We start from the raw sequence: 26,378 nt of genomic DNA on the forward strand, positions 1-26,378 counted from the left end.
GAGTATTATTTTTTATTGTGAATATCGGTAGGGTTGACTCGTGTCACAAATAAAGATTCGTGAGACCGTCTCACAAGAGACATACTCTATATGAAAATTGACCCTTCCAATTTTATTTTAACTTTTTTGATAGTATAATATAATGTTTTAGAAAACTTGATACCTAAGCACATTGAGCAAATAACGTCAGTTTAAAGTAAACTTCCATCTTTACAGTGAAACAATTGATAAAGTAGTCATCGGATCTATTTGTTATCAAATAAACAATCATTTAACAAACACAAAAATCTCATAATTTTTCTTTAGAAAATAAGGATTTAATTTCAAACCGGCCTTATAGCAAGAACCATTTTTCAATCTTGAGCCGGGACATTTACAATCAGCAAGACTTCTTCAATTATGAAAACATTTGTTTTTGGCTGATAATTTATAAACATGCGTGCATCACTTGTAATTCATAGTTCCATTCTTTCTATTTTCAAAATGATAATCCCAAAAGATTTCAAAATAAAAGAAACAAGCTATATTTTACATTGGTTTGAAGCATTAATAATTAATGAACTCTGAGATTCAGCCGTCTGAGCCATAAAGAGTGAATCATCAAATGAAAAGCATCATATCTCTTTGGTGGATCATTCACCACAAAATGCCTCTGCACATTCCTCACTCCCTCGACTAATTTCTCATACTTATTCTCTCCAAATCCCATCAATATTTTCTTCAGATCTTGCAACTTATCCACCTCTAGCCGAACCGTAAACTCGTCCCAATCAAGAACATCGCTATAAGGCAGCACATAGTCCTGGGATATCAACACCGGCACACATCCTGCATAGATAGCCTCAACGATCCTAGGACTCGCCACTTCGTGTCCACTTGGACACAGGCAATACTTGCTATTCTCCATCATCTGTGTGTAGGATAAGGATGAATTTTCTGGGATTGTCTCGAACACTTTTATGTCACCTGTGTAGTTCTTCCAGTGCTGGAATAGTAGAGGTCTGATGTGGCCGTGTAATCTGCCTGCGAAGAATGCTAGAATGGTACGATTATTCGACGATGTTTTTGTGACAAGTCCTGTCAGATTTCCTGTTGGGAGATTGATCTCTGGAAACGACACATCCTTTCTTGGATTGAAGAACTCTGAGGTGTTTGCGTTGCATAGAACTCGCATGGAAGTGAAGTATAATTTATGAACAGCCCATGTTGCTCGTGGCCCCTGCATGTTGTCATTATTCGATCAATACAAAAATGTATAAATCACAAGAAATTAAAAATAGCTCGACAATCTTGAATTTTGGAGGCTATATATGTACAAATACACACCCAGTCATGGCACGAGAGCATGAAATGATCAGCACCGAAGCTTCGATTCCAATACGGGTATTTGTTAGATATTACGCCAACATAATCGCCCACAACACGTTGAAGAACAGCCTTATCACGTTCGATAGGATCAAACAGGTACTGAAGAATCATTACCACACTGAACGGAAGGAAATAAGCATGAGCTTCATCCGGATCAAAGGTTCGGAAATGAGTATTGGATTCAATCAGGCCAAGAAATATTCCTTCGGTAGAATATATGTTCTTGGAGGGGCCCGAGTGAAACAAAGGGGGTTCCCCTTCTTCATATACATATATCTTGAACAACCTTTCCATTAACAAGTAACTCCTACAAATGTGTAATTGCTTGTGAGTAGGAGTTGGTACTTTGAGCTAATTGGATAGAACTAAGTTCAGATCCAAGATTTTCTATAATCAACAGGAAAGCTTAGTTACATGTAATCACCTGTTACCTTTCAAAAACATAGGCATTTCTATAGACTTTCCCTCGAGGAACATAATCCTGGTCTTCAACTGCAGGCACATGAGAACGGCGACTCTCGCGAATCGCATCTCTAATTAAAGCCCTTGCCTTAACAAGTTCTGCTTCAACCCTCTCCATCTTTTTATCCCTCTCCCTCCCATCATTTCTCATCACGCTTTCTGCATTCAATTCCTTCATCAGACCCTCCACCACCTTCTGCATTTTCAGATTCTGCAACCATATTCAACCGCAACGTGTTGTTATATCATCGATCTATCGTGCACATGTAACTAGAATAATACATGATAAAAAAGGATTGCATACGTTGAATGTAGGGTATACATCCTTTTTATGGTTTGTGTAGGAGAGTGCAGAAAAGGGAAACGAAGGAGTAGGAGGAGGAGTACTGCTCCATGGCTTACGATCAAGAAACGACGATGACAGATTTTGGGAGCCAATATTTTTAAAAACAACAACCAAAACCATTGACAAACAGAATAAAGAAAATAAAGTAATGCATGGACTACTGCATTTACAGCTGATGGATCTAAAGATCCCCTTCATTGGCTCTCTTACTGAGAGAGATCAATGGAGTTATTTACTCAGTTAGAAATACACGGATTTCTATTCAATAACCATCTTAATTTTCAGCATTCTCTGTGTGTCATTGTGATAAAATCATGTACATATAAGATAATCAAGATTGTGATGATATGTATTACGTAAGATCTTATCGTAATCAATTTGTTTTTATCAGTAGTATCAAAAGGGAGTAAAATTAATTGTTTTGAGTCGATGAAAATTCTTTCCGATCTTATTTGCTGGAAATCTCCCCCCCACCCCCGGCGAAATATGCGCAAAATGATATGTTTTTTTTTAGACAAAAACTTGTGTGAGACGGTCTCACGGGTAATATGTGTGAGACGGATCTCTTATTTGGGTCATCCATGAAAAAGTATTACTTTTTATGCTAAGAGTATTACTTTTTATTGTGAATATGGATAGGGTTGACCCGTCTCACATATTAAGATCCGTGAGACGGTCTCACATGAGACCCACTCTTTTTTTTAATCTGTAAGATGAGAAAAAAGTGTAATTCTTCCCGTGCATTCGATGTTCATTGGGCTTCTTCTGGGCCATGTAGATTTGAAGTTGGAGGGAAGATTTGGCCCATTATATTGAGCCCAATTTATGAACGTTTATTATAGTGCCTCAATTTATCTAGCCATCAGATTGTGCTGAGATAGGTTTATATTTCTCTAGAGATGGGCCTGTAGAGTGTGGACTTTCTCAAAGACTACTGGGCCTTCTTCTCGCCCACGAGTTTTGTCTACTAGTTGGGCCTTTATGAATAAAGGCCTGGTAGCAAGTTCAAAGAATCGCATTCTGGGCATTTAGATACCTAACTCTCTATGGCCCAATTGTTCGTTTGTAAATTTGGTTCTGAATCTGCTCCTCTCTATGGACCAGCCCATCATCCCAGCTCCAGTATAAGTTTCCCAGGTCACGTGCAATGCACCCTTGACCTTGAGCATGACGACACAAGGAAGTATGGAGGCGTGTAGGAATCGCCAAGGGGCTCGGCAGGTGAGGAAAATGACATAGTACCGACATTATCGGTGAATTAATTTTAGTTATTTTATGACTTATCCTTACATATTTATGATCGAATTTGTCCTAAATCTCTAAAAATAAACTTAATTTTGGTTTTTGTGGGCACCGTTTTTTTATTCTCTTGACTCACATGTTTTTCACAAATAAAAATCGAAACAAAACATTAAAAATATAATATTAATATACAATATTCAAGTATCAATTGTTTTACATATGTTACAAAAGATAAAGTTTTGAGTATAAAATTAGAACAAATTTGTTAATATCTGCATCTGTTACACATGTTTAAGTACTTAAAATCATATATTAGCAGCATATTTTTAAAAAATTTTGTACAAAATTTCATCCAAAAGACAAATATGTCATTAATATTATTATTTGTTATACATATTTGAGTACTCATTAATCATATATTAGTATCATGTCTGGAAATAATCGGTACTCAAGTATAATTTATTGATACTATATTTTTAATTTTTTGTATCGATTTTCATCCTAGAAAAGAAATACGGATTTAGGGAGTGCAGAAAGATTTTTTTAAAATCAGAGAGCAAAAACATATATTTTTACGATAAGAACTGAAAGCAAACTTAAATTTAGTTGTCCGGAGGCAAATTTACTCTTATATTTACTAACCAAATATTGTCAAAAAAATGAACCTCAAAATTTGTGTGATAAAAATATTACTTTTTATTCTGAATATCGATAAGACTGACCAATCTCAAAGTCGTATTTTCTCTTATTTGGGTCATCCATGAACAAAGATCACTTTTATGCTAAAAATATTACTTTTTATTGTGAATACCGATAGGACTGACCGTCTCCTAAATAAAGATTCGTGAGACCGTCTCACAAAAAACCTACTCAATAATTATATGCAAAAAAATGTAGAATCTTGATTATTTTAGCAATGAAGTGAAACTAAAGTACTGAAAATTTTTAGTTTGAATTATAAAATGTATTTTAAATAACTATTAAACAAGGGCAAAAACTTGTGTGAGACGGTCTCACGGGTCATATTTGTGAGACGGATATCTTATTTGGGTCACCCATGAAAAAGTATCACTTTTTATGCTAAGAGTATCACTTTTTATTGTGAATATGGGTAGGGTTGACCCGTCTCACGGATTATGATTCGTGAGATGGTCTTACATGAGACTCACTCTTAAACAAGATAGAGAATTGGTTAATTAGATATAAAGAGCCATGGAATCAAATATGATATTAAATAATCCTATATTTAGTTAAAGAACTATCAAATAGTTATAAAATGGAAAGGTACCCAAATGTCCTGAATTAAGATTTTGCCATACCCTCCACAATTCCTGTTCATTTCTTCTTCGCAATACACGCACAATCCTGAGATTCTTGACAAGAGAAGTTGATTTGGAGTTCCATCTTTGGACCGGTAAGTTAACTATGATTCTCTCGTCCAGTTTGCCCTACAAAAGCCCGTAAAAAGTATTTCCAATTTCTGTTCTTTGAGTTCATCGGAGGGATCTCAAAATTCTGATCTTTTGTAGATCTTTTGGTTTGTTTTCTCATGATGTTAATTGGGCCTTGATTGTTTTTCCTGTAGTTCTGTTTTGCTGAAGATCTTGCTTGCTTTGCCACTTGTGCTAGTTAAATTCTTGAAGTGAATGAAAGATGGACAAAAAAAAAGGAAGAGATAACAATTATAATAAAGCAAAGGTGGATTCTTTATAAGTAAATCTCCTCTTGTTAGAATCTTGTTCTATTTTTATGTTGATCCATTGGTGTGTATCAGATACATCACTCACCCGTTCTATTGGACAATAGATTTCGTAACTATCTGATACACTTTAGAATATGATCCCATCTTGAATCACAGTTGTACACATTTTCTATCTAATTTTGTTGTTTTTTGTTTGCAGATCTGGTGTGTTATGTATTTAGAAAAAAAACTTTATGTTGACAAATTTCGCTATTATGGGTTTTAGTAGGAACTTGAGAAGTAATGTATATATATTGAACTGCTTGCCTTTGTACTGGGTCACACTTGGTATGATTTCTTGTATATTATGATGAATCTTCCCGATTTTTTTATAGGTTGTCCTGGTAATGGCTATTTCATCGTATCCAACTCCAGCAGATGCTGGAGTTCTCTGTATAATTCTAGCAAATGCAGCAATATCCATCTCCATCTTCAAGGAAATTGTGCGCTCTGTACTGCATGTGATTGGCATCCACGTTGCACCATGGGAAGGATTTTCAGTGGAGCCCTCAGATGAATCATCCAAATGTCGTAAGAGTCCCTCCGAAACATACATGGAGGAGTTTAGAAACCGAACATCAGCCATTTTCATATGTGATTCCTGCCCTGAGCAAGAGTGCTCTATTTGCCTGATGGAATTGGGGCCAAACACAGAGATTAACTGTCTCTCATGTGGCCATATTTTCCACAAGTTGTGCCTAGAAAAGTGGTTAAAATATTGGAACACCACATGCCCTCTTTGTCGGGATTGCATGATAGCTCAAGAAATGGAAGAATGTGAATGTCCCATGTGAGTAATTTAACAGAATCCTTGAGGTGTACAGTGTAGTAGAAATGTGGAATGCATAAGAGTGTCCACAATATGTCAAGCATGTACATGTTTAGCTAGCTGCCGATATTTGCATCCTCTTGTAGTGATGGGTAAGCGCTACTGATATATGTGTTTTATGTACTCTGAAAAATGGTTCTGGAACTCTTTGTATCTGGCTGTTAAATGGGTGATTACTAATATATCATTATCTGTAGAAATATAATGGTGCAACAAGGATCTTAAAGAAACTTTGGCATCGTATAATCTGTACATAGATTAATAAACTGGATGATATACAAGCTATAACAACATGCAAATCCAGAGCAATATGATCACAGTAAACCTATTTGAGCTGTGAAGTTTCTTCATATTTTGGTGGTTAACTCGGAGAGTTTGGAACCAACAGAGATGCTAGTGTGGGAAAGACCCTCGTTCCTGTGGTGTCGACACCTGAAGGAACCGGCATGCGTGGTTGGTGAGCACAAGCAGCTGTATCTGGTGCTTCCCGACTTCCTCAGGGCCATTGGTGAGGTTGGTAACGAGGATGAGGAGTGGCGATGGTACCTCTTGCTGTCTTGGAATAGTACTACATTTATCTTTGATTTTCCATGCTTTTCGCTTGCTTGTGCTTCTTCTGCCATTCTTTTCCTGAATAAACATATACATACATGCATGCGTGTAGATACGTACATGTATGTATAATCATTGGTTAGAAGAATTTTCCATATAGCGTCTACCTCGAAAATATTTTGGCTGTGTATGCATCTACATTTAACATTTATATACGTTATGTTTCGAGCATTTTGCAACAGGAAGGGCATCAATAAATCCTTAAAGGAACGTAAGAAATTTCCATTGTCATTATGATTTCTCCAAATTTAAGCAAAGTATTTGTGAATTGATTCTTAAACAATGGATAATTGGAATACGCATCAGGAAAGGATGGATTCACCGAAAATACATTTTTTGTAATTTGTTAAACATGACTAATAAATGGATTGCATTAATCAACGCTTGTATAATTACCTGGACAGATTTTGGGCTGCAAGATTGTTTTGGATACCTGGTAATTTGGTTCTTATAATATCAATGAAAGAAATAAATTGTTTTTATCAACTTTTTTCTCATTTAGATTCTCTCACATGTTGTGGTTAATCCTCAATTTTAGGTCAAAAAATTGCTGGGTTTATTATTACCAGAGAAAAAAGAAAATTGAATTGATGTCTTACACGTGGACACCCGACACTCTTTTTTGCAATTTATATATATACAAGAATAGTAATACGTGACTGTGTTTATTGCTGGTTGATTACAGATTGTTTTGATTATATTTTGCCTCTTAATCATGTAATTTGAGTTTTATTTACTCAATTACCAGAAAAATTATAACCATATATCGGACATTGTTCAACAGCCTATGTTTTTCTCTTGTGCTTTTAGCCAAAGCTCGGTGCATGCATGCGAGATCACTAACCTTAAAAAGAATGACAGCTGAAATAATTAGACGGATAATAAAAAAATTTACGCAAAATATACAGTTCCCGTTTATAATGCAAGAAAATGCTAAGTGTCATTGAGAAACTACTAATAATACAAAATACAATTATATAAAAAATATGGGACAAAAATAATACTGCATAAAGTATCAGTCTAGCTTCTCAATTTCCATAAAAGTAACAAATTCAAGAAATCGTGGAAGAAGTAGCGCACAAGAAAATTGAAAAGTAAAACACCAGATGCAAAGAATAACAAAGGTAGGGATTTGCATCTGAAGTACGAGGATTTAAAGGAAAAATATTGACTTAACCTATCATTAAAGGGGGGGGAAAAAGTAAAGAAAAGCAACACTTAAAGAGTACATATCGCCAAATGTCCGAGGGAAATATGGAAATGTTAGCTAGCAAAGTTGCAGGTATTGATACCATCTTTGCAATCTTTTGTGAGATCGTTAAATGTCTCAATCTGTATTTTGCCCCTCAAGAACACTTCGGTGTCCACAGAAACTCTCATGTATCCATCAAACTCAACTGGATTTCCCTTATTCAGCTTTGTCATTTCTTCATACCAGTCGCTATTTTGATCCCACAGATCTTTATATTCATCAAGAAAGTGTGTGGAATACTTGTCTTTTAAAGGATCAAAGAACGAAGTCTCTGGTTCATTTGTCGCAATATAAAGGTTCCTTCCATCTTCAATTTTGTCAGGCAGACTGGCCAGAAGAGCTTCTGGTGAAGTATCTCTATCGACATTGGGCCACAGCTCCTTGTTGCTAGCTTTCTCACCTCTCTCAACGTGAACAGAGTCAAAATCCCAGTTCATTCTGGACGCAATAGCTGATGCTACGTCCAACAACCTTCTACTCTTCCAAATCATATGCCATGGCCGTTGAATAGCCGACTCTGCTTCACCTTCACAGACACGGTACCAGTAATTGTCAGGCTCCACAGTGCCAAACTTCCTCATAATCAAAGTATCCTTAACAGCAGAAAGCTTCATTGGCGTGGTCCTGAAATCCTCCACAAGATGCAGATTTAAGCCATCTTTTTGCTGCCACTTGTTCCAGTCCGACCAGAACTGAGTCTGATCTAGCACAGATGCTGAATCCATCAGGTGCTCGAAGTCAAAGTAAAACCTAAAATCTTTTCCTTCCTCATCCTGACCGGACGAACTGTATATCTTTGACAAGCACAAACTCAGATCCATGACAAGAGTTCGATTTAAATACTGCGCCTCCCCCAACATACACATGAAACTCCACAAGTATTGCTGCATGCTCTTACACCTATCCCCACCGCCAGAGTAAATCAAATACTTTCCATGACTGAATGAACCCTCTGATTCCACCTCAGGAAGAGCGTCATTAACAGTTTCGCCAACTTCTGGTAAGGCAATAGGGTTAGCCTCCACCTTCGGCGCCTTCTCAAAAACCTCCTTATCCTTTTCCTCGTTCTTTCCCTTTTTCTTCCTCTTCCGGGCATTCCCACCCGAATGATAGTCACCGATCTTAACTACACTGAGAGTGCAATTATCAGATCTCTCAAGCATAAAACTCCTATAATCCTTGTAAAACGCAGCAGCCTTGCCTTCCTTGGGCCTAAATCGCCATGCCATGTGACAAGAATTTTCAACACTCCCCGGAACAGGCTTCCCAAACCGGTAAAAGTGAATATCCTTGAAGTACTCAATGGCAGACCGCATCATTATATGGAAAACATCTGGATCACGACAGTCAATGGGATCGTTGACCCTGCAAGCAGTTGTCTCAGAAACAATATCAGGATCTCTAACTTCAGTCAGGGCAGCAGATTCAACATCAGTGATGTTTATAAAAGTTGCAAATGCAGTTTGATCGGAAGCTACAAAGTCTTCCCCAGTCTTTACTACAGCAATATCGGATTTGAAGGTGGCATTGGACTCTGATGTGAGGAAAGTATTGATCTTCGTGGAAGGGTGGAACAATGGATCTTCAGGCTCATACGTTGCCGCAATTATAGTGAAAATCAAGACCCCAATCACAAACATAGAGAAGCAGAGGTTCCCGATCATCGCCAACGCATTTTGACCTAAATTTTCAGGCCTGAAACCTCCATTCCTACGAAAAGTAAATGAAGAACGGCCCAACATTTTCTTTCCTTGTTCTTTTCCCCTGATGATACAATACAATCACCAAAACATAAAATTTTAAACTAAAAACAGAGAATCGAGAAATGCAGAAACCATAAATATGCCCCAATTACAGACAAGGGTGCCTGTCAATTAGAAGAAAAATAACGAGAAAAACCTTGGGCTTGACAGATCTGTTATGGTTGTAGATACATAGATCCGTATCTATTAGAAGGAAGATCCTGTCACCTGCAGCGAGGAGATTTCGGAGCAGCTCACCCGAATTCCTCGATCGCAGAAGCTGAGATTTACCCGGAGCCGCTTCAAATCTGGGCAGCGGAAGCTGATGGTAGTTCAGAGGGGGGAGTGTTTTCTAAAGTGAGCGGTGGGTGACAGATTGACTGCTACAGTGAGCAGACACCGACAGGTAATAAGGGTAGGATAGTCATTTACCACTATAAATATTAATTAATAGTAGATATATATATAAAAAAACTGATTAAAGAAAATGAATTACTAGTTGAACCGGCTCCACCAAAACCGAATCGATCCACCACCACGGCACAGCCGCATAGCATCTCTCCTCCACCACGCACCGCTTGGCACCGGGATCAACAACGACCAATCCAAACACCTTGAAGAAAAGCATGGCTGACCGTTTCTTCCCCAATAGCATGCCAGATACATTCCGGAAACTCCACCACTGGAATCAGCCGCGGTTGCTGCCTTGGATTCACATACCGAACTTCTCCATCTCCCGTTCAGAACCCTGTGTCAAGTCCTCTATGAAGAAACGGTAATTCCTAGGCTGATATGTTTTTATCGTCATTTTTTTGTTAAATTCCATCTTCCCCCACCGACGAAAAAAGAATAAGAAAGCATTTACTAGTATGCTCATTCGCCCATTAAATTTCTTGACTTATGGGTGCTTCTTTTAGATCGTGAAGGGGACTTGGGTCGCTAAAGGAAAGCGTGTTGATGATTTTGCTCTGTACACTGGGTCTCTGGGGCTGCTTTCTTATTGTTCAAAGCATGTCAAGTGACCAAAGATAAGAATGATCTTGTTCTTTGCTCTGACATAATTAAGGCATGTGATTTTGCCTCCCGTGGCTCCAGGTGAAGCCAATTATCTATTTGGCTCTCTATATGGATGGAAGTATGAGTTTGTGGATGAAATTTATTGTCCCTGGACTGGTGGTTTTGCCTATGTTTGAGCTTTTGTGTCACATTTAGCCAGGTGCGGAGCCATTGACCCAATGGCTATAAAAACTATATTTGTTTCTAGTGTTTTGATTGTATTAGTACTACGTGTGATGGATGAAACATTAGATTACTCATTTTTGTTGCATCTGACATTCAACTCTCACTATTTTGTGTATATATGTTGATTATCATCCACGTATGATACATTCTTCACCGTCTCATACCACGGGCCAAACAGTGCTTACTAGTAAGGAAAACTTCAGATTGTTTACCGGGCTCATGGGATGGGATAGCTTGGTCAGAAATCAAGAATTTTGTGGGTTCATTTTTAGATCTTGGGAGAATTATCTAGTGTTCTGGCCCTTGAAACGTCTTCATTGCCTGGCGATAAAGAAAGCGAGAAGCACATTGAAGTTTGAAAATCTTAAATGTCCGGTGATATTATGGTTCTGTTGTTTAAACTCATTGACCATAATTGCTCTACGTGTTAGCACAATTCAGCTTTTGAAGGGATTGATTGATAAGTTAGTTCTTCTTGTTTTCCGTTTAAATGGAGGTCATGTCCAATTCGACACATGTTTCATCTTGGATTGCCACAAAACTATATTAAAAAAAAAAACTGAAGGATTATATTTGCAGCCGTGTGACTTTCATATGTGGTGTAGCTAGCCTTTGTGCTCTTGGTGCAGTAGTAGCAGAGCATAATGGTGATGAACACTTGTGCCAACGGTACTTAACACAATTCAAAAAGGTATTTTATCATTCTGTTGCTTTGTGTTTAAAGCAACTTTGGCAGCTTTTCCCTTCGTTTTCTTTGTATTTAAATTCTTTTAATGTTTCAAATTTTGAATTCAGCTTAAGTTTTCCAAGGATCTTCCAAATAAAATTCTTTATGGGAGAGCAGGATTCTCACGGGCATGTTCTTTCTCAAACAAAATTATCGGCGCCATATCTACCACTAGTATGGTATGCCCCTTTCCCCGAAGTACAGTTGAATTTCTTTTGCTAGCTTCAGACAGCCTAATTGCTTTGATTAAAAATTTATTAGACGGCTGTTACCGATGAAACGGCGAAAGGATTATGTCCTTTGATGGATGAATGGCATGGAAAAAAAATATTGGGGAGCAGCCCATTGGGTTAGCTGGGATTATGTGCATGTTAATGGATATGGATCTGAAGTCATCGAAGTGAAACAGATAGGCCTGTGCATTGGTGCCATGGGGCTCCTGGTATTGCACTTACTTGTGAACAATATCAATATCAATACGGTGAATACTGTTGGTAAACATAAGATGTGTTGTTTATAATCAATAATTGCCTTTATACACATCACAAAAAAGTTTAAATAATTATATTGTTTGATTCTACCACGAATTTGTTAGCCAAATGTTTGTAATGCAAGTTCGAAAATCCATGATCTTGATCAAGTACAAAGGATTTTTGGATGGCATTAGTACCCGACATATTCTTGATATGACAATAATAATAAACTTCTTTTCCCTAGGAATATAATGCCGTAATTCAATTTTTTTTTTCCATACAATTTTAATTAAACATAAATCCAAAAGTATAGTAATCTAAATCAAAATCCCTAGGACTATAATGCCGTAATTCAATTTTTTTTTCCATACAATTTTAATTAAACATAAATCCAAATGTATAGTAATCTAAATCAAAAGTTACCTCGATAAATGGGAACAATTGCACCGTCTATGTATAAAGTATAAACTGTCGTGGAGAAATTGACAAAGCGGGCGTGTTCTGATAGTAGTATTTTCAAGAATTTGGAAGCATCGATCCACTTACATTCCATTTGATATGCCCACCACTAGTAACCAGGTAAAGAATTTGAATGTTCAAGCTTACTTTGCAGCCTTTCAACATGGAATTTAGCCCCCTTAAATTAAATATTTTCGACAACCATATGCCTACCACTAGTAGCCAGGAAAGGAGACCAAATCTAATGGCGTATAGCATAAAAACATCTAGAATAAGGTTCCCAACAAATGTCATACTTTATTACCAGTTCTATGTCAAGAAACATATTAATCACAAAATCATATAATACAGACTGTGTGTACATGTTGCACTGGGATATGAAGCTTAATATGTTCTCTAACATCGCAGACTAATGCGATGAAAAAATGTAACTAAAATGAATCGCTAATTTTGTATAGGTTACCACGCTTTTAACTCTGCACTTGCACATTTACAAGATACTTTCATATTCTGAACTCAATGGTGTAACATTTCTTGGGAGACGCACGCTTACGAATGCCATCAGCAAGGCTCTCCTTGTTCAATCTCAGACCTGACTGTCAAAGGCACTAGTACCAAAAATAAAAAGGAAAAAAAATATCTCACCAAATATCTGTACGATTTTGCAGGTGTAGACTCATGAATCCACTGATCACTTGTGTCCGGCAGGCAATCCAAAGTTCTGGAACGTTTTGATTTCTCCTCCTAGGCCAGCAGTAACTATTACCATTCCCCAAGCTGACCTGCTCTGAGTAAACCCAGTGGAGAAGTCCCCGCTTACATGAGGACTATGGCTCTTGGAAGTTGAGCTTGGTTTTTCCTCTACCCATGTCACTGGTATTCTATCAAACAGAGAGCTATTCATAACACTCGATAGAGTTCCATCGAGAGGGCTATTACCACTGCATCCAGACGTTAATGGCGAGCTCTCACTGCCATTAGTTTCTTCGACTGGTGTAGTAGGATGGTTAGCTGTTGAGATCTCAAAATGATCGATGGCACTATTTTTCATGCCGACACAAGAATCGTGAATCTCCCAAGTGTCTGGCATGCCAGGCCAAGGGATAGCCACGGATACATCTTGACAATGAAAAGACTCATATGATCGAGTCTCTGTAACACCGTTACTTCTGTTTGGTCGAGAGACACCATCGTGTCGCCATACATAAACATAAGAATCTTCACTGGCAGAGATTACATACTCCCCATTAGAAGTGAGGGATGCTGAAATCTGGCTGTTTGTGTTACGAAACCCTGTGGAAGTTTCGTTTAAACTCTGTCTACAAAAAGTTTCCAAGATCTTGGAAATATATACCATTGTGAGGATTGGGTAAATGCAACCATTAAAAATAAATTGCATGCCAAAGCCTGGATTCGGGAAGTTTCCTTTAGAAATTTTCTGCATACTGTACTATTAAATTGACCTCCCAGAAATGGACCTATGCGGTGGAAACATGCAATGCAACGTTACTCTGATCAGACATATTTTATCTTCTACAGCACTGAAGAAACTAGAAAACAAATAATCTTTCAGATTCACCAAACAAAAAGTGGCGTGACAGGAAAATGTGTGTAACTAAAAATCCCCAAAGTAAAAAAATAATAATTTATCACGTGACTAAAAGGATCGATCATCCAATAAAACAAATCAAATTATTTTACCATGCATCTCCATACCTTTGAATTTGCGAACAACATCAACACCTTCTAGGACCCGAATTCGAGAGTCTGCCGTTGTGATAAACACTTCTGAAGTACTTCCAGGAGCAAACTGTGCCATAAAAACTATCAGAAATTGCCTCATGTGGAAAATACATCGTGTTTTCAAGAAGAACCAGGTACATGCCAAAAGGCTTTGATATATAGCAAAAGTACAACTCCCGTAGAATGTGCAAAAAAATGGCCAATGGACTGATTTACCTGGAAACCAGTAATTTTCTTCTGATGAGATTTCTTTTTCTGGTTCTGCAGATTGATCTGGTTTTCCTGCTGCATTGTATTTTCTGGAAATAAATCATAGCAAAAGTAAAATAATTACTCAATCACAGACGTAAATCTCTTGTCATGGATCCCCGTATACCTGATGTGTTGTATAAGCGGCAACGACCTTTGTATGAACCAACAAATGCACCCTATTGACATATACAAACAGATTTTTGAGAAATCTCAACACATGCAGGCAGAAAGATTTTTTTTAACATGCATTAAAATATCGAGGTAAAATTAGTTCCAGTAACATGCAACCCATGCCTGACCTTTCCATCCGGTGTATAACAAGCTGCAGTGACCATTTCATGCAAATCACTCCAATCAACAACTTGGCGATAGGGAATGCTCCATATCCGAACCTTAGCATCAAGAGATCCGCTGATGAAGTATCTATCATCAACAGGATTAAACTGTATGCAGGTTACTGTGTCATATGAAATCAGGTAGTTTTATCAATAGACAACCTTATGTTATTCATTCAAGCAATCACCTAAATCCACCAAAGCACGTGGAATTAGATATATTACAGTATATTACTATATAAATGCAGGTAAACCGAAATGGGAATAAAGGGAGGATACAAGGTAGTATGACTAAACCACTGAAACTCCAAGGTACACGGTGTATAAGGCACCGATCTTAATCATCAGGCAACTGATTGAACTCTCAGCATATGTATAGCATTTTTATTCCTTTATATATAAGTTCACCCACATCAAATCTCTCAAAGCGACTATTCTAATTTTTTATTCAAAACACCTAAATATACAGATGCACAACCCTTTCAAGTAACTAACTGCAAAAGCATCGCCTTTTTTTTCTTTTAGCCCTTCCTTATTTGCTTCTCCTACCTCTTTAAATACCTTATGTAAAGCCTTGGGTCCATCTTTACAATTTAGAACAATCAATGCACGTTATCTAAGCTCCACTCTCGTTCCCAATCCATTTCCTGACACCAGGTTCCAGCCTAATGTACCTTCATAGACATCAATGTTCGCTAGCCAAAGGCATCTGACAAGGTTTAAAAGTGCCAGTTCCAAACTGGGAAACCTAGAAGTTTGAAGAATAACAGGATAATCTGACAAGTTACCACCCTCAGCACCAACCCCACTTGTGGAGAGAACGCCTCTCAAACAGAAGAAATTCGAGCAGATGAAAGTAGACAGAATCTACATGATTACCAAAGTCACTATGTGAAAAGATCTTCAAACAAGACTTGCTAGACAAGTCCCAGAGCCGTACTGTTTTGTCCATTGAAGATGAAAGCAGTTGCTGGAGAAGAGAGAGAACTGTAAGTAAATTTGCAAGTGATTGATGATATATATAACAAACTTCCGATGGAACTTATATGAAATAAAAGACAAAAGAAAATAGTTCTCAGTTTTATAGGTCAATCCAATAAATATTTACTAGCAAGCAACAGTGGAAGTTGCTCATACTAATAGAACAAGAGAAAGATAAGATTTTATTAGTTAACATCCAAACCCAACACCTGAATCTCGAACATGCCGCCAAAGACATGAAGGGTGAAATCAATGTTAATGGCATTTTTATTATATTTAGGAGTTATGAGCCACCTAGAACCCTCACGAAACATAGTTGCTATGGGAATCAAACCTTATGTAAAAAGACAGGTGAAACTTTCCTCTTATCCACTTTTGCATAAGGAACCTTAGAAAAAACTTTTACATAAACATCTAACTTTCTGCAAGCATGTAATGGTGTGCTCCATTTTATCGTTCTTTGGCCATTGTATTAAAAGGAAATACTAGACCAATTCATAGGACAAATTCATAGGACAAGTAGTTCTAAGTTCCAGAAAACCATTTAATGTTCATCCCCTTTAGATTGTTTTTTTCTTTTTTAATACAATAGGGAATTTGGGGAAGGGTATTTGACAGTTCCTGCTCTATTTGCTCGACTACATTAATATAGGTAACTAAAATCCTCTCCTCAACAAAAATAATCATCAGTCCTGCAGAATGTGGTACACAGCACACACCCAAAGAAGGTAAAAGATCAATGCAACAAACTACTTTTTATGGCTACAGTACATAGTGTGAACACACCCATAGAAGGCAATGGAAAAACAATGTCACAATAAAGTGTAATCTCATTATACAAATATAACATAATGCAATCAAATTTCTACAAGTCATCAGAAGCAGAGGAAAACAAAATTTATTCATCAAAACGCCATGCTTGATGAAAAAATATTACAGACCTGAGACTTGGACCACGAAAGGTCCAGTACATCGTTTAAGTGTCCTTGTAAAGAACAAATGGGCTTCTCTGAAAGAGCAAACACCGTCTCCGGTACCAAAATCTGTTCAAAACTCGAAGATTTTATACCTACAGAGAACCTCCCTCTTTTCTTCGCTTCCCAGTGATCATCTAAGTTAGGTGATGGTGACAAGGGCTCAGGTGATCCTTTGTGTACAAACGGAATATTGAGATTTCCATCTTCTGGCTTGTCAAATGAGAAATCTCCCTTCATTTCTGTTTCCACAATCCCCCAAACAAGAATCACACAGTCCTCACCAGCACTAGCTAGATACTTTCCATCCAAACTAAACTTAATTGTCCAGATTGATCCTTTGTGGGCCTGTAACTCCTGGGTCTTGTACAACGCTGACAGTTCTTTAACAGGCTTCCCATACTGTCTAACTCGAATCTTCTCCGGGCCATGGAAGGAAACATCCTGGCTATCATCTGTAGCTGAGCTTGATCTCCTCCCGCCCTTCTCAGACGATGAATCCTTCTCATCACTACTTCGTTTTTCTTTATGCCCCAAAACAGAATTCGCTGCGTTTTTTATACTCCTCAACCAGTTACCTTTCTTCTTCGACTTCGATGCACTTCCGTAGCTGCCATCAGCATTAGGATCCAAGCCTTCCCTATTTCCATCCTCAACATTCTGTCTCCTCATCAATTCCTGCACAATCGGAGAAGTCCCGACACACATCTCAGATGAGAACTCCTCCATGGTCAACTGACACCCAGTTCCCACTTCCTTGATTTTTTCCCACATCCCATCCTCACGCACCTTATTCACCACAAACTTCTTCCCGTTATCCAGATTCTTTATCATACACAGGGCATTGATATCAGCAGCCCCATTGCACTCCACACCCTCACCAACTCCATTCCCCAACACGGACAAAAAGCTACTGCAGCTCCCATTACGTGAACAATCCATTTTAAGCTTTCCTTTTGGCGGTTTGTTTGGAGACAGCGTACTGCTTCCTGGCGATTCATGGCCACTGCTCGATCTCTCCGTATGAGAATAATTTTGCATGAAGCTCGCACTATCGCTTTTTACAGAAATACCGCGTCCACCAGCTACGGAATTTTTAACATCCGAAGTCTCATACGAATTGCAGTCCCCATCCGACTTCGATCGAATGATACCAGATATTCGAATCCCATTATCATAATTAACATAATCGCCACTATTACTGTGTTTAAAATTGTAAGATTTCTCACTCAAGAGGTTCAAATGATTGGACGAGAGAGAGAGGGAGGACCTATGACGGAGGATGGAGGGGTCGCCATTGAGGCCCATTTGGCGGAGAAGCAGGAAACGACGCTCTTCCACCGACGTAGGGTGCGACATCCAAACATCGTAGTTTCGAACGGGAGCCGGTTCATCGTAATCGGGGAGGTTGGGATCGTGATCTTCTTCGGGCTCGGAAGTGGAGGTGGAGCAAGAGCAAGAAGTGTTAGAAGAAGAAAGGAGCCGGTCGAAGGATTCATGGAAGCACTCCTCATCTTCGTCTCCTTCTTCTTCCCCAGCTTGGCTCATCGTGCACCTTCTTCCATCAACTCCGGTTCACGTTACCCGACCCATTCCCCACTCGGCCCGGGCCCACGCCCGAACACCCGATTCAGAACTCCTGATGATCGGAGCGGGAGTATATGATTAAGGGAATTCGGATACGATGATGAGTGAGGGGGCGGCGGGAAGACGAGGAATGGTGTCGTGTAGTGGGTGATCTGGTGGAGTTGCAAATAATAATAATAAAGAAACATAAATATAAATACGATAACAAGATGATGGTTGTAATAATCGATAAATAAATAAAAGCAATAATTAGGCAACAAGCCAATTTTATGAAATATGGGGAACAATATAGACATAGGGTAGGCAAAGAAAAAGGTTGGTAATGTGATTTAGGATTTGTGTTGGGATTTGGTCATTTTGGAATTTCATATTTGGTTTGGTTTCGTTTCGTTTTTTGTCGAAAAAATAATAAAAATAAAATTATTTGTTGCTTTCGAAAATCGAAATCTTGAGGGAAAATGATTTTTATGTGGTCTTTTATTATTTACATTAAAGCAAGATATTTTCATTTAGTTTTGGGTCAAAAAATCTTTTCGAATTCTGACTTTTTTTGTTTGGACGTTTTGAGTAGATCTCTCCTATCCATCTTCCAATGCAAGTTATATTACATAATTTTCGACTACTCTCTTTGCTCTCGTGGAACTTGCTATTATGTAGAGGATTTATTTTCGTTCAAATATTTCTTCTGCAAATCCAATAATTTTTCTTGTCATTATATTTAATATAAAAGATCCAATAACTGAATTGTGTTAGAATTTGAATTAAAATTTAACTTTGTCAATACCTATGATAGACTCATATACTTCATGCTCTTTGGTAGAGATGTCATCTTCATTAACTGAAACAACAATTATGTTCATTTATTGGAGGAACTTTGATGAATTTTTGGACATTCATATATGGCCTCTTAAATTTGATGAAATGGAAAGTCTTGTATTAACCTTTCTTAGCTGGTTCAGATGTCGCACTTAAAAATTATAGCTCCATAATATCTTATATGGACAAATAGTCATTATCAACATATGTTTCATGAACGACTTCCTGAATCCATTTTTTTAGTGCGGATATATCCGGGAGACATGATATCACGATATAGACCGAGGCAAGAGCCCCAATTCATACCATGAGTTGACTTTCTTATATCCACATCCTTGGATATTTTTATGCTATGTCAACACGACCTATGTCTGGGTTGATTCATGCTCTAATTTTTTTATTTATCTCAGTTCTGCTAATATATATCTGAAATGTAGGGATTATAATTTCATTAGTATCAAGCTTAGATTTTCTCTTGCCTGTTTGAGTTCTGAAATAGATCTCCTCGTCTTCAATCCCTGATGTGAAGGATTGACTTGATGACTCGAGATAAGATCCGAAGCCTCAATTTTTTCTTGGGCCGACTCGTCTAAAGATAATTCATACTTAGCACTTGTGGTAGGGATAATTGAATGATATGCTCCATGTATAGATCTATGTAATCGAAAACTCTCATTTTGAGAAGCCAGTGGTTTCTCAATAGTATCCAGAACAGACTTTTGCAATACAGACCATAACTGAATGTAATCCGTAAACAACATGAAATGCGATCAAATACAATGACATTATTAACTTGTTGTAGCCTACCCGTAAATTTTGTATTTAAGACAAGCTTATTGAAATAGTTTTGAAGCATTTTAATGTGTTTCCTCAAATGTCTCTGTATTTTCATAATGACATCGTCATATGCTTTTTCCATATCTTGTTATAAAAATTTCAAAAACATTTCATGACATTTAATAATAACAATATAAAAAAAATAATTTTGATATAAAGTTTATGGAAAAAACTTGTGTGAGACAGTCTCACGGGTCGTATTTGTGAGACGGATCTTTTATTTAGATTACCCATGAAAAAGTATTACTTTTTATGCTAAGAGTAATACTTTCTATTGTGAATACGGGTAGGGTTGACCCGTCTCACAGATTATGATCGTGAGACGGTCTCACATGAGACTCACTCAAAGTTTATTTTTCTCCAAACTTTCCAAAATCCTACATTTTTTGTTGTAGAAGTTTTTCTCCATCATCATGTTTGCTGTGAAAATGGATTCACATTTTTCTGTAAAATGTCTCTCTTGCTATCAGCACTATAATCTTGTGATCACATGGTATTATGAAAACTAATCTTTTAGTCTCATTTCTTGTCTATATGAATTAAACATTAGTAGTAAATTATTTTCCAACAAGATGTCCGCTCTCGTTTCATGAAAGTAAATCGATGGTATTTTTATCTTATATCAAGGTATTTGTTATGTACATCCGATTAGGATTTCTTCTTTTTTAATCTATTTGCATAAGATTAAGATTCCCTTTGAGAAATCTCGTCAAGCTATTTGAGGTATTTCTTCCTTCAATTCATTGGGAAAGGCTCATAGTTTTGCAGTACCAATTCCAGCTCATGAATCAATATAACCAGTAAAGTTATCTGTTGTGTATTGTTTGTACAACATCTTTACTGAGATATACATCGATAATGGATTTGTGGTCATTAAATTTTCACATCCGATCTTCTGCCATTAATTTCTTTTCATTCTCAAGTCATTTCTAAGATTCGCCTTCCTCGAGAAACTTTAATCCAAGAACCAATTGTTCATATTCTTTTGATTGAACCTTCAAGTCTCTGATGTTGATCATCCTTGATAGATTCTTATCATTGGCTGTTTTAAATAGAAAATGGTATTACTGGAAATTGATTTCTTTGTCTTATAATATTAAATATTATTTCAACTTTTCATCCTTCCGAACATCTAATTTTTCTCATTGTTGAAAAGTTTTTTGTATCAGCTGGGTTTCCTAGACATGTGTTTTCCCACATGTGACTTGTTATTTAATCTTTTTTTAAATATAGTCTATTTGCTTCCATCTCACGACTATAATTTCTTTGTAAGATTAGTTTGTCTTAGATTTGGATATTGGTTTATTGTATTAAGAGAAACTCGATTGTTTCTGGATAAAATATATTAGCAACTTTTCAAATATTTCTGGTATTTAATAAACTCATTTTTAATAAATATTTTTGAATGATGTGTATAGAAATAACATATAAAACATTTTAGGTAATAAAATATTATCTATTACCTATTTTCGTCAACATTTTTCCTTGAAGTTTTGATACAACACCAAGGCTCCACTTTCGATTTTTCGTGTTGTAGGCAATTATTGGATAATGACGTTAGTGTAGATAGAGATTTGAAATTGAGTCCTGACCGAGTACGAGTAGTACATATATAAATTGATCTTGAACTCAAGTTTGAATTGTATCTATAAAATATAATTAAATTCACGGATAATATTGATCGAGTCGCCATCATTTAATTAAACACCAAAATATCCATAATCCACTCACAAACCAACAATTTGATAGCGCAAGTTTGTAACCATAGCATGAGGAGATCATAGTGTATGATCACATTATCGATTTTTGGTTGTAAATAAAACATAATAGCATCATAACAATGATAATATTAGAAGTAGTTAAGTCAAACGAACCGTAACCGGACACATTGTTCTAAACTTTGCAATTTACATTTTCCGTAAAACTTGGTGGATTAAGGAACTATATGTGAGAAAATATCAAGTATCATAAAGTCTGAATTTTTTTTGAAAATAGAAGTTGATGAAATGATGTTTCTGATTGGATTCGATACAAAATCAGCAATTTCATTCAGGAAAAGTGCAACCAACACTTTCCATAGCCAATTATGAGATATTGGGGATGCATGAAGTAGTAATTTATTACTTTTTCAAATTTGGTACTCTCTTTTTACTCCTCTCTGCCTACCTAGCAAGCACTTGCCACCTCCTTCAATGTACTCCTTTCTTGAATAAGGCAAACACACCACCTGGTTTTTGCATCTCATTTCCTATACCATCCACATCACAAGTTCATAACACAAGATTAGGTGTTGATTAATCCATAAGCATGAAAATAATAGAAACTTAAAAAATGAGTATTACCTTGTACATTTGGGCCAATGTCACTAAACAAGAATAATTATATTTGAGTGATAAAACATGAATTTTCCTTCGAATTATATACCATTAAAACATGATACACATCACAAACCTTTTTAGATTGTGTTTGGATCGATGAATTTCAAATATATTCAAATATATTTTTTTAGTTTTAGAAGAGCAAGACCATAATCTTCATATTCACCTTCTATTTTTATAATGTTTCATGTTAATTATGATGAATTTCAAATTCACTCAATAATCGATAAATTCAAATCCCACTTTCGAATACCTTTGTCTTTAATAAAAGGGTGAAAATAGTATAGCCGGAAATGTATTATGTATTGTTTGCTAAACTTGACTTGCACAGTAAAATAAGTGTTACAAAACATCTATAAAAATGTGACACAAGATAGGTACAGCAATCTTATATGAATGAAGAAAAACCAGAATCAATGCCCATAATCAGTAGTATGATCTGGCTCACTTGTAAGCGGCCATGCCAACTCCTGCTTCGCCTCCATAAGGACCTAAACTTCCCCGAGCCCTCGAATAACTATAGTAAAAGAACTCCGAGATTAATGCCGTGAAAAAAATGAAAGCCGCCCCTGCTGCAAAGACTCCTTTTCGAACAGTCTCGCAGGAAGGCGGGTTGTCAAAAAAATGGGTCCTGTATTTGGTGTGATATGCATTTCTCACAGAACCAGCCAACAAACAAACCTCAGCAATGAAAAATGTTACCCTGCACCAAACAAAATTAGGTAATATGTATAGTTGGATGAATGAAACATAAAATATTAATTTGGTAAGCATTTCAAGTTAGTCTCTAAAAGAATCTACCTCAACATTGCTAATTCTCACAGAAACTAAAGTTAATAGTTTTGCATGTGCAAGGAGCGTATGCTTACCAGCAGATGATGAAAAGAACAACGGCGCAAGCCCTTGAACCGCCTGGTTTCAGAGGATCTCCGCAGCAGAAGCATTTGGCAGCGACCATGATAAGCACTTGACTGGCCATGAGGAATAAAAATGCACCGACACCGTATCCGGTTGCGATGTCCGAGTCATAAACACAATAGTTATAATTGATCTCGCTATCAGGCTTCGATATTCCCTGTCAAAAGTTAAAACTGGAGCTAATATTTATTTTATGTGCTTGAACAGTCATGGGACACATATCATATGCACCAACATTTTTAATATTGTGAAATATTTTAAATATCTAATTTTTAAGGGAGAGAGAATATCTTATATCTAAGAAATAAAAATGAAGATTATGTTGAATCATATTAATATTTATTAAATTTGATATATAATAATAAATTATTTCTCATAGTTGTGAAAAATTAAAAGAAAATATAATGCACCTGCGTTCCATCATAACGACTACTGGTGCTATAAATTATAGACATTCGAACTTGATCTATATTATTAGAACACATAATCTCTACACGTTGCATAAACTAAACAAGGACAAATATAAGATACAACATAAACTGCAACAACTCATTTGAAATCAGATGGATTTAGTGATTTCAAGAAAATGAATGGGAAGAACTTACAGTACTTCTTCTATGTTCAGCGGCGATAGCCAACCCGAAAGCAATGAGATCCAGAACGAGGACAATGATCATTACGACTTTCGAAGCCATTTCGATTTGGTTCGGTTCGGCGAAATCTGATCACTTCTAAACTTCTATATATTGACGTATGCACTTCGCTCGAGTGATCAAGAAGTAAGGAAAAGTTACACGACAGATAGAGATGGGGCATCGACCCCTGATGGTGATAACTCAACCATTGTTCACCATCAAGCAAAGGTACGTACTACCCACCAACTGATAATGAGGGTGCATTGTATGATAATTAAGGTTTTTTTTTTTTGGCTTTTTAAAGGAAACAATGTCTTTGTTATGGACCCGTGTATATGTATATACATGGGAAAATGATTTTTTAAAATTAATTTGTCCAAAAAATGATTTTTTTAAATTAATTTGTCCAATTTTTTATTTGAGTCAAGTAATTTTTCAAAGTTTGATTTTGATATACTAACTTTTAATTTTCAACTATTTTGGTTCAGTTGTTGAGATCATGACATCTAAGTACTAGTCAACAATTTCGATGTCATATCGTCATTTTTCTATGACATTGTTAATTATACATGAATGCGCTTTTATTAAATAGACTTTAGAAACACGCTTTCTTTTATAAATTGTATATAAGCTCACATAAAAAACCTAGTTAGATAGAAGAAACATTTTATCAAATCAGTGAAATTTTCTCTCAATATGGTCGTTTTCTTACATGGTATCAGAGCTTAAGATTCGTCTCTAGGGCATCATTTTTCGATTCAATTGCTCGATTGAGTAGCTATAAAGTGTATCGCGGTGATTCTTCAAGAATTTTGATAGCAAATAACAACAATTTCAATGATCTGCTATATATTCACTCGTCTAATACTCCGGGAACAAATTTGGTCAGTGATCAACTAATTGGAGTGGAAAACTATTGCATTTGTGGTAGAGCTATGATGGTTGCATTACGAGTGAAGCTCAAGATCGTGTTCATATATGGAAGTTGTCGAAGAATACTGGTTGGAAACCAAACATCAGTTCAATGGGAAAGATGCAATGCGCTTGTGCTATCGTGGATAATGAATACAATCTTGAAGAGATTTTTGGTAGAATAATCTATGCACAAGATTCTTCAACAGTGTGGATAGATATGAAGATACAATTTGACAAGATCAATGGAGAGCGAGTTTTATCATTGAATAGAGAAATTTGACGGCCGACCCCAAGGTAACTGTAACGATCATGAGCCATTAGGCTGAATCAACATGGTCTTGGCTCATACTCATGCACCACAACTAGTCATGAGTCGTTATAATGGTCTAGCATGAGCTACTAGCATGAACCGTAGCTCATGCTCATGCACCGTCACTCATAGAATATCTCACCCCTGAAATGTGGTTTCTTTCACCTCCCCAACACTTGGACCCATGATCTCCAGGCTTAAGTACCTAAATTCTTAAAGTGTTGGTATGAGTCATGGTTTACGGCTCGTGCTGGACCATCCTAACGACCCATGATTAGTTGTGGTGCATGGGTATGAGCCGAACCAACATGAGCCTCGTCCCATACCCATAAACTAATATTGTTCATGAGTTGTTAGGATGATCCGGCATGAGCCGTAGTCCATGCCCATGTAACGTCATTCATAGAATATCCCACTCCTGAAAAATGGTTTCTTTCGTCTCCCCCAACACTTGAATCCAAGACATCAAGACTTAAGTACCTAGATTCTTAAAGTATTTGTACCAGTTAGGCTATTTTTTTGTAACGATCATGGGTCATTAGGCTGAACCAACAAGAGCCTAGGCCCATACCCATGCACCACTACTCGTCATGGGTCGTTAGGATGGTGCATGTGTATGGGCTACGGCTCATGCTGGACCATCCTAACGACCCATGACCAGTAGTGGTGCATGAGTATGAGTCGAGGCTCATGTTGGTTCAGTCTAATGGTCCATGCTCGTTACATTAACAATATTATCTCATCATATAACTGTAATCTTAAGCAACTTTGGGATGAATATTCACCTCTTGTCATTTTGCCTTAGTGTGAGTGTGATACTGCAAAGAAGCTCCAAGTACAATAGCAAAGGCTCATTCCTTTAGGTCTTAATGGGACTTAATGACAACTACGTGAATGTGAGGAGCCCGATTTTGATGATGAATCCATTGAATAATGTTGGGCAAGCATATTTCATTGTTATCTCAGGAGGAATCTCATAGACCATTATCTTCTGATGAAGCTCCAATATCAACTTTCTACACTAGCTAGAGCAAGGTAGGCAAAAGTGGTTAAGACATATGGCAATATCAATAATGCAATTGTTATCTTTTATACAAAAAATGATTCACTCATTGCTCTGTGTGCCATGTTTCACAGTGAAGTAAAATATTATTTCACAAGCTAGTTTGTCCAAATCCTCATCTGCATTTCAGTTTGATTCA

The 26,378-nt window shown here is 36.9% G+C and overlaps 5 protein-coding genes, 1 long non-coding RNA gene and 1 pseudogene across 9 annotated transcripts; 2 read left to right on the forward strand and 5 right to left on the reverse strand.

The window, feature by feature from the left end:
- Positions 1-464: 464 nt before the first annotated feature.
- Positions 465-2,483, reverse strand: LOC140837715 (probable glycosyltransferase At3g07620). The gene is made up of 4 exons (XM_073203830.1): positions 2,135-2,483; positions 1,800-2,041; positions 1,327-1,675; positions 465-1,219 (listed from the first exon to the last, which is right to left on the reverse strand). The coding sequence occupies exons 1-4, from the start codon at positions 2,372-2,374 to the stop codon at positions 554-556; spliced, it is 1,497 nt and encodes a 498-aa protein (XP_073059931.1). The 5' UTR covers positions 2,375-2,483; the 3' UTR covers positions 465-553.
- A 2,214-nt stretch (positions 2,484-4,697) lies between these two features.
- LOC140838605 (probable E3 ubiquitin-protein ligase XERICO) lies at positions 4,698-6,193 on the forward strand. Of its 2 annotated transcripts, XM_073205042.1 has the most exons (3): positions 4,698-4,832; positions 5,004-5,116; positions 5,495-6,193. In XM_073205042.1, the coding sequence occupies exons 2-3, from the start codon at positions 5,072-5,074 to the stop codon at positions 5,951-5,953; spliced, it is 504 nt and encodes a 167-aa protein (XP_073061143.1). In that variant the 5' UTR covers positions 4,698-4,832; positions 5,004-5,071; the 3' UTR covers positions 5,954-6,193. The 2 variants fall into 2 exon arrangements, with proteins under 2 accessions (XP_073061143.1, XP_073061142.1); XM_073205041.1 differs by lacking the exons at positions 4,698-4,832; positions 5,004-5,116 and adding an exon at positions 5,360-5,404.
- An 18-nt stretch (positions 6,194-6,211) lies between these two features.
- LOC140838606 (uncharacterized) lies at positions 6,212-7,210 on the reverse strand. Its single transcript, XR_012119624.1, has 2 exons — positions 6,997-7,210; positions 6,212-6,618 (listed from the first exon to the last, which is right to left on the reverse strand). It is a non-coding gene; the product is annotated as an uncharacterized lncRNA (long non-coding RNA).
- Positions 7,211-7,587: 377 nt separating this feature from the next.
- Positions 7,588-9,924, reverse strand: LOC140838607 (uncharacterized). Of its 2 annotated transcripts, none has more exons than XM_073205044.1 (2): positions 9,752-9,924; positions 7,588-9,616 (listed from the first exon to the last, which is right to left on the reverse strand). In XM_073205044.1, exon 2 carries the CDS (start codon positions 9,592-9,594, stop codon positions 7,864-7,866), a length of 1,731 nt encoding a protein of 576 aa, XP_073061145.1. In that variant the 5' UTR covers positions 9,595-9,616; positions 9,752-9,924; the 3' UTR covers positions 7,588-7,863. The 2 variants fall into 2 exon arrangements, with proteins under 2 accessions (XP_073061145.1, XP_073061146.1); XM_073205045.1 differs by having other exon boundaries at positions 7,588-9,608; positions 9,743-9,924.
- On the forward strand, positions 9,885-12,334 carry LOC140838608 (lanC-like protein GCR2; annotated as a pseudogene).
- A 433-nt stretch (positions 12,335-12,767) lies between these two features.
- LOC140838609 (uncharacterized) lies at positions 12,768-18,553 on the reverse strand. Of its 2 annotated transcripts, none has more exons than XM_073205046.1 (7): positions 16,748-18,552; positions 15,705-15,795; positions 14,790-14,947; positions 14,615-14,666; positions 14,455-14,537; positions 14,212-14,305; positions 12,768-13,788 (listed from the first exon to the last, which is right to left on the reverse strand). In XM_073205046.1, the coding sequence occupies exons 1-7, from the start codon at positions 18,326-18,328 to the stop codon at positions 13,187-13,189; spliced, it is 2,661 nt and encodes an 886-aa protein (XP_073061147.1). In that variant the 5' UTR covers positions 18,329-18,552; the 3' UTR covers positions 12,768-13,186. The 2 variants fall into 2 exon arrangements, with proteins under 2 accessions (XP_073061147.1, XP_073061148.1); XM_073205047.1 differs by having other exon boundaries at positions 13,606-13,973; positions 16,748-18,553.
- Positions 18,554-22,738: 4,185 nt separating this feature from the next.
- Positions 22,739-24,077, reverse strand: LOC140837716 (uncharacterized). The gene is made up of 3 exons (XM_073203831.1): positions 23,922-24,077; positions 23,268-23,473; positions 22,739-23,101 (listed from the first exon to the last, which is right to left on the reverse strand). Exons 1-3 carry the CDS (start codon positions 24,009-24,011, stop codon positions 22,843-22,845), a joined length of 555 nt encoding a protein of 184 aa, XP_073059932.1. The 5' UTR covers positions 24,012-24,077; the 3' UTR covers positions 22,739-22,842.
- Positions 24,078-26,378: the final 2,301 nt, after the last annotated feature.

The sequence above is a fragment of the Primulina eburnea genome, chromosome 8 (genome assembly GCF_022965805.1).
Source record: "Primulina eburnea isolate SZY01 chromosome 8, ASM2296580v1, whole genome shotgun sequence".
Lineage (NCBI taxonomy): Eukaryota > Viridiplantae > Streptophyta > Magnoliopsida > Lamiales > Gesneriaceae > Primulina > Primulina eburnea.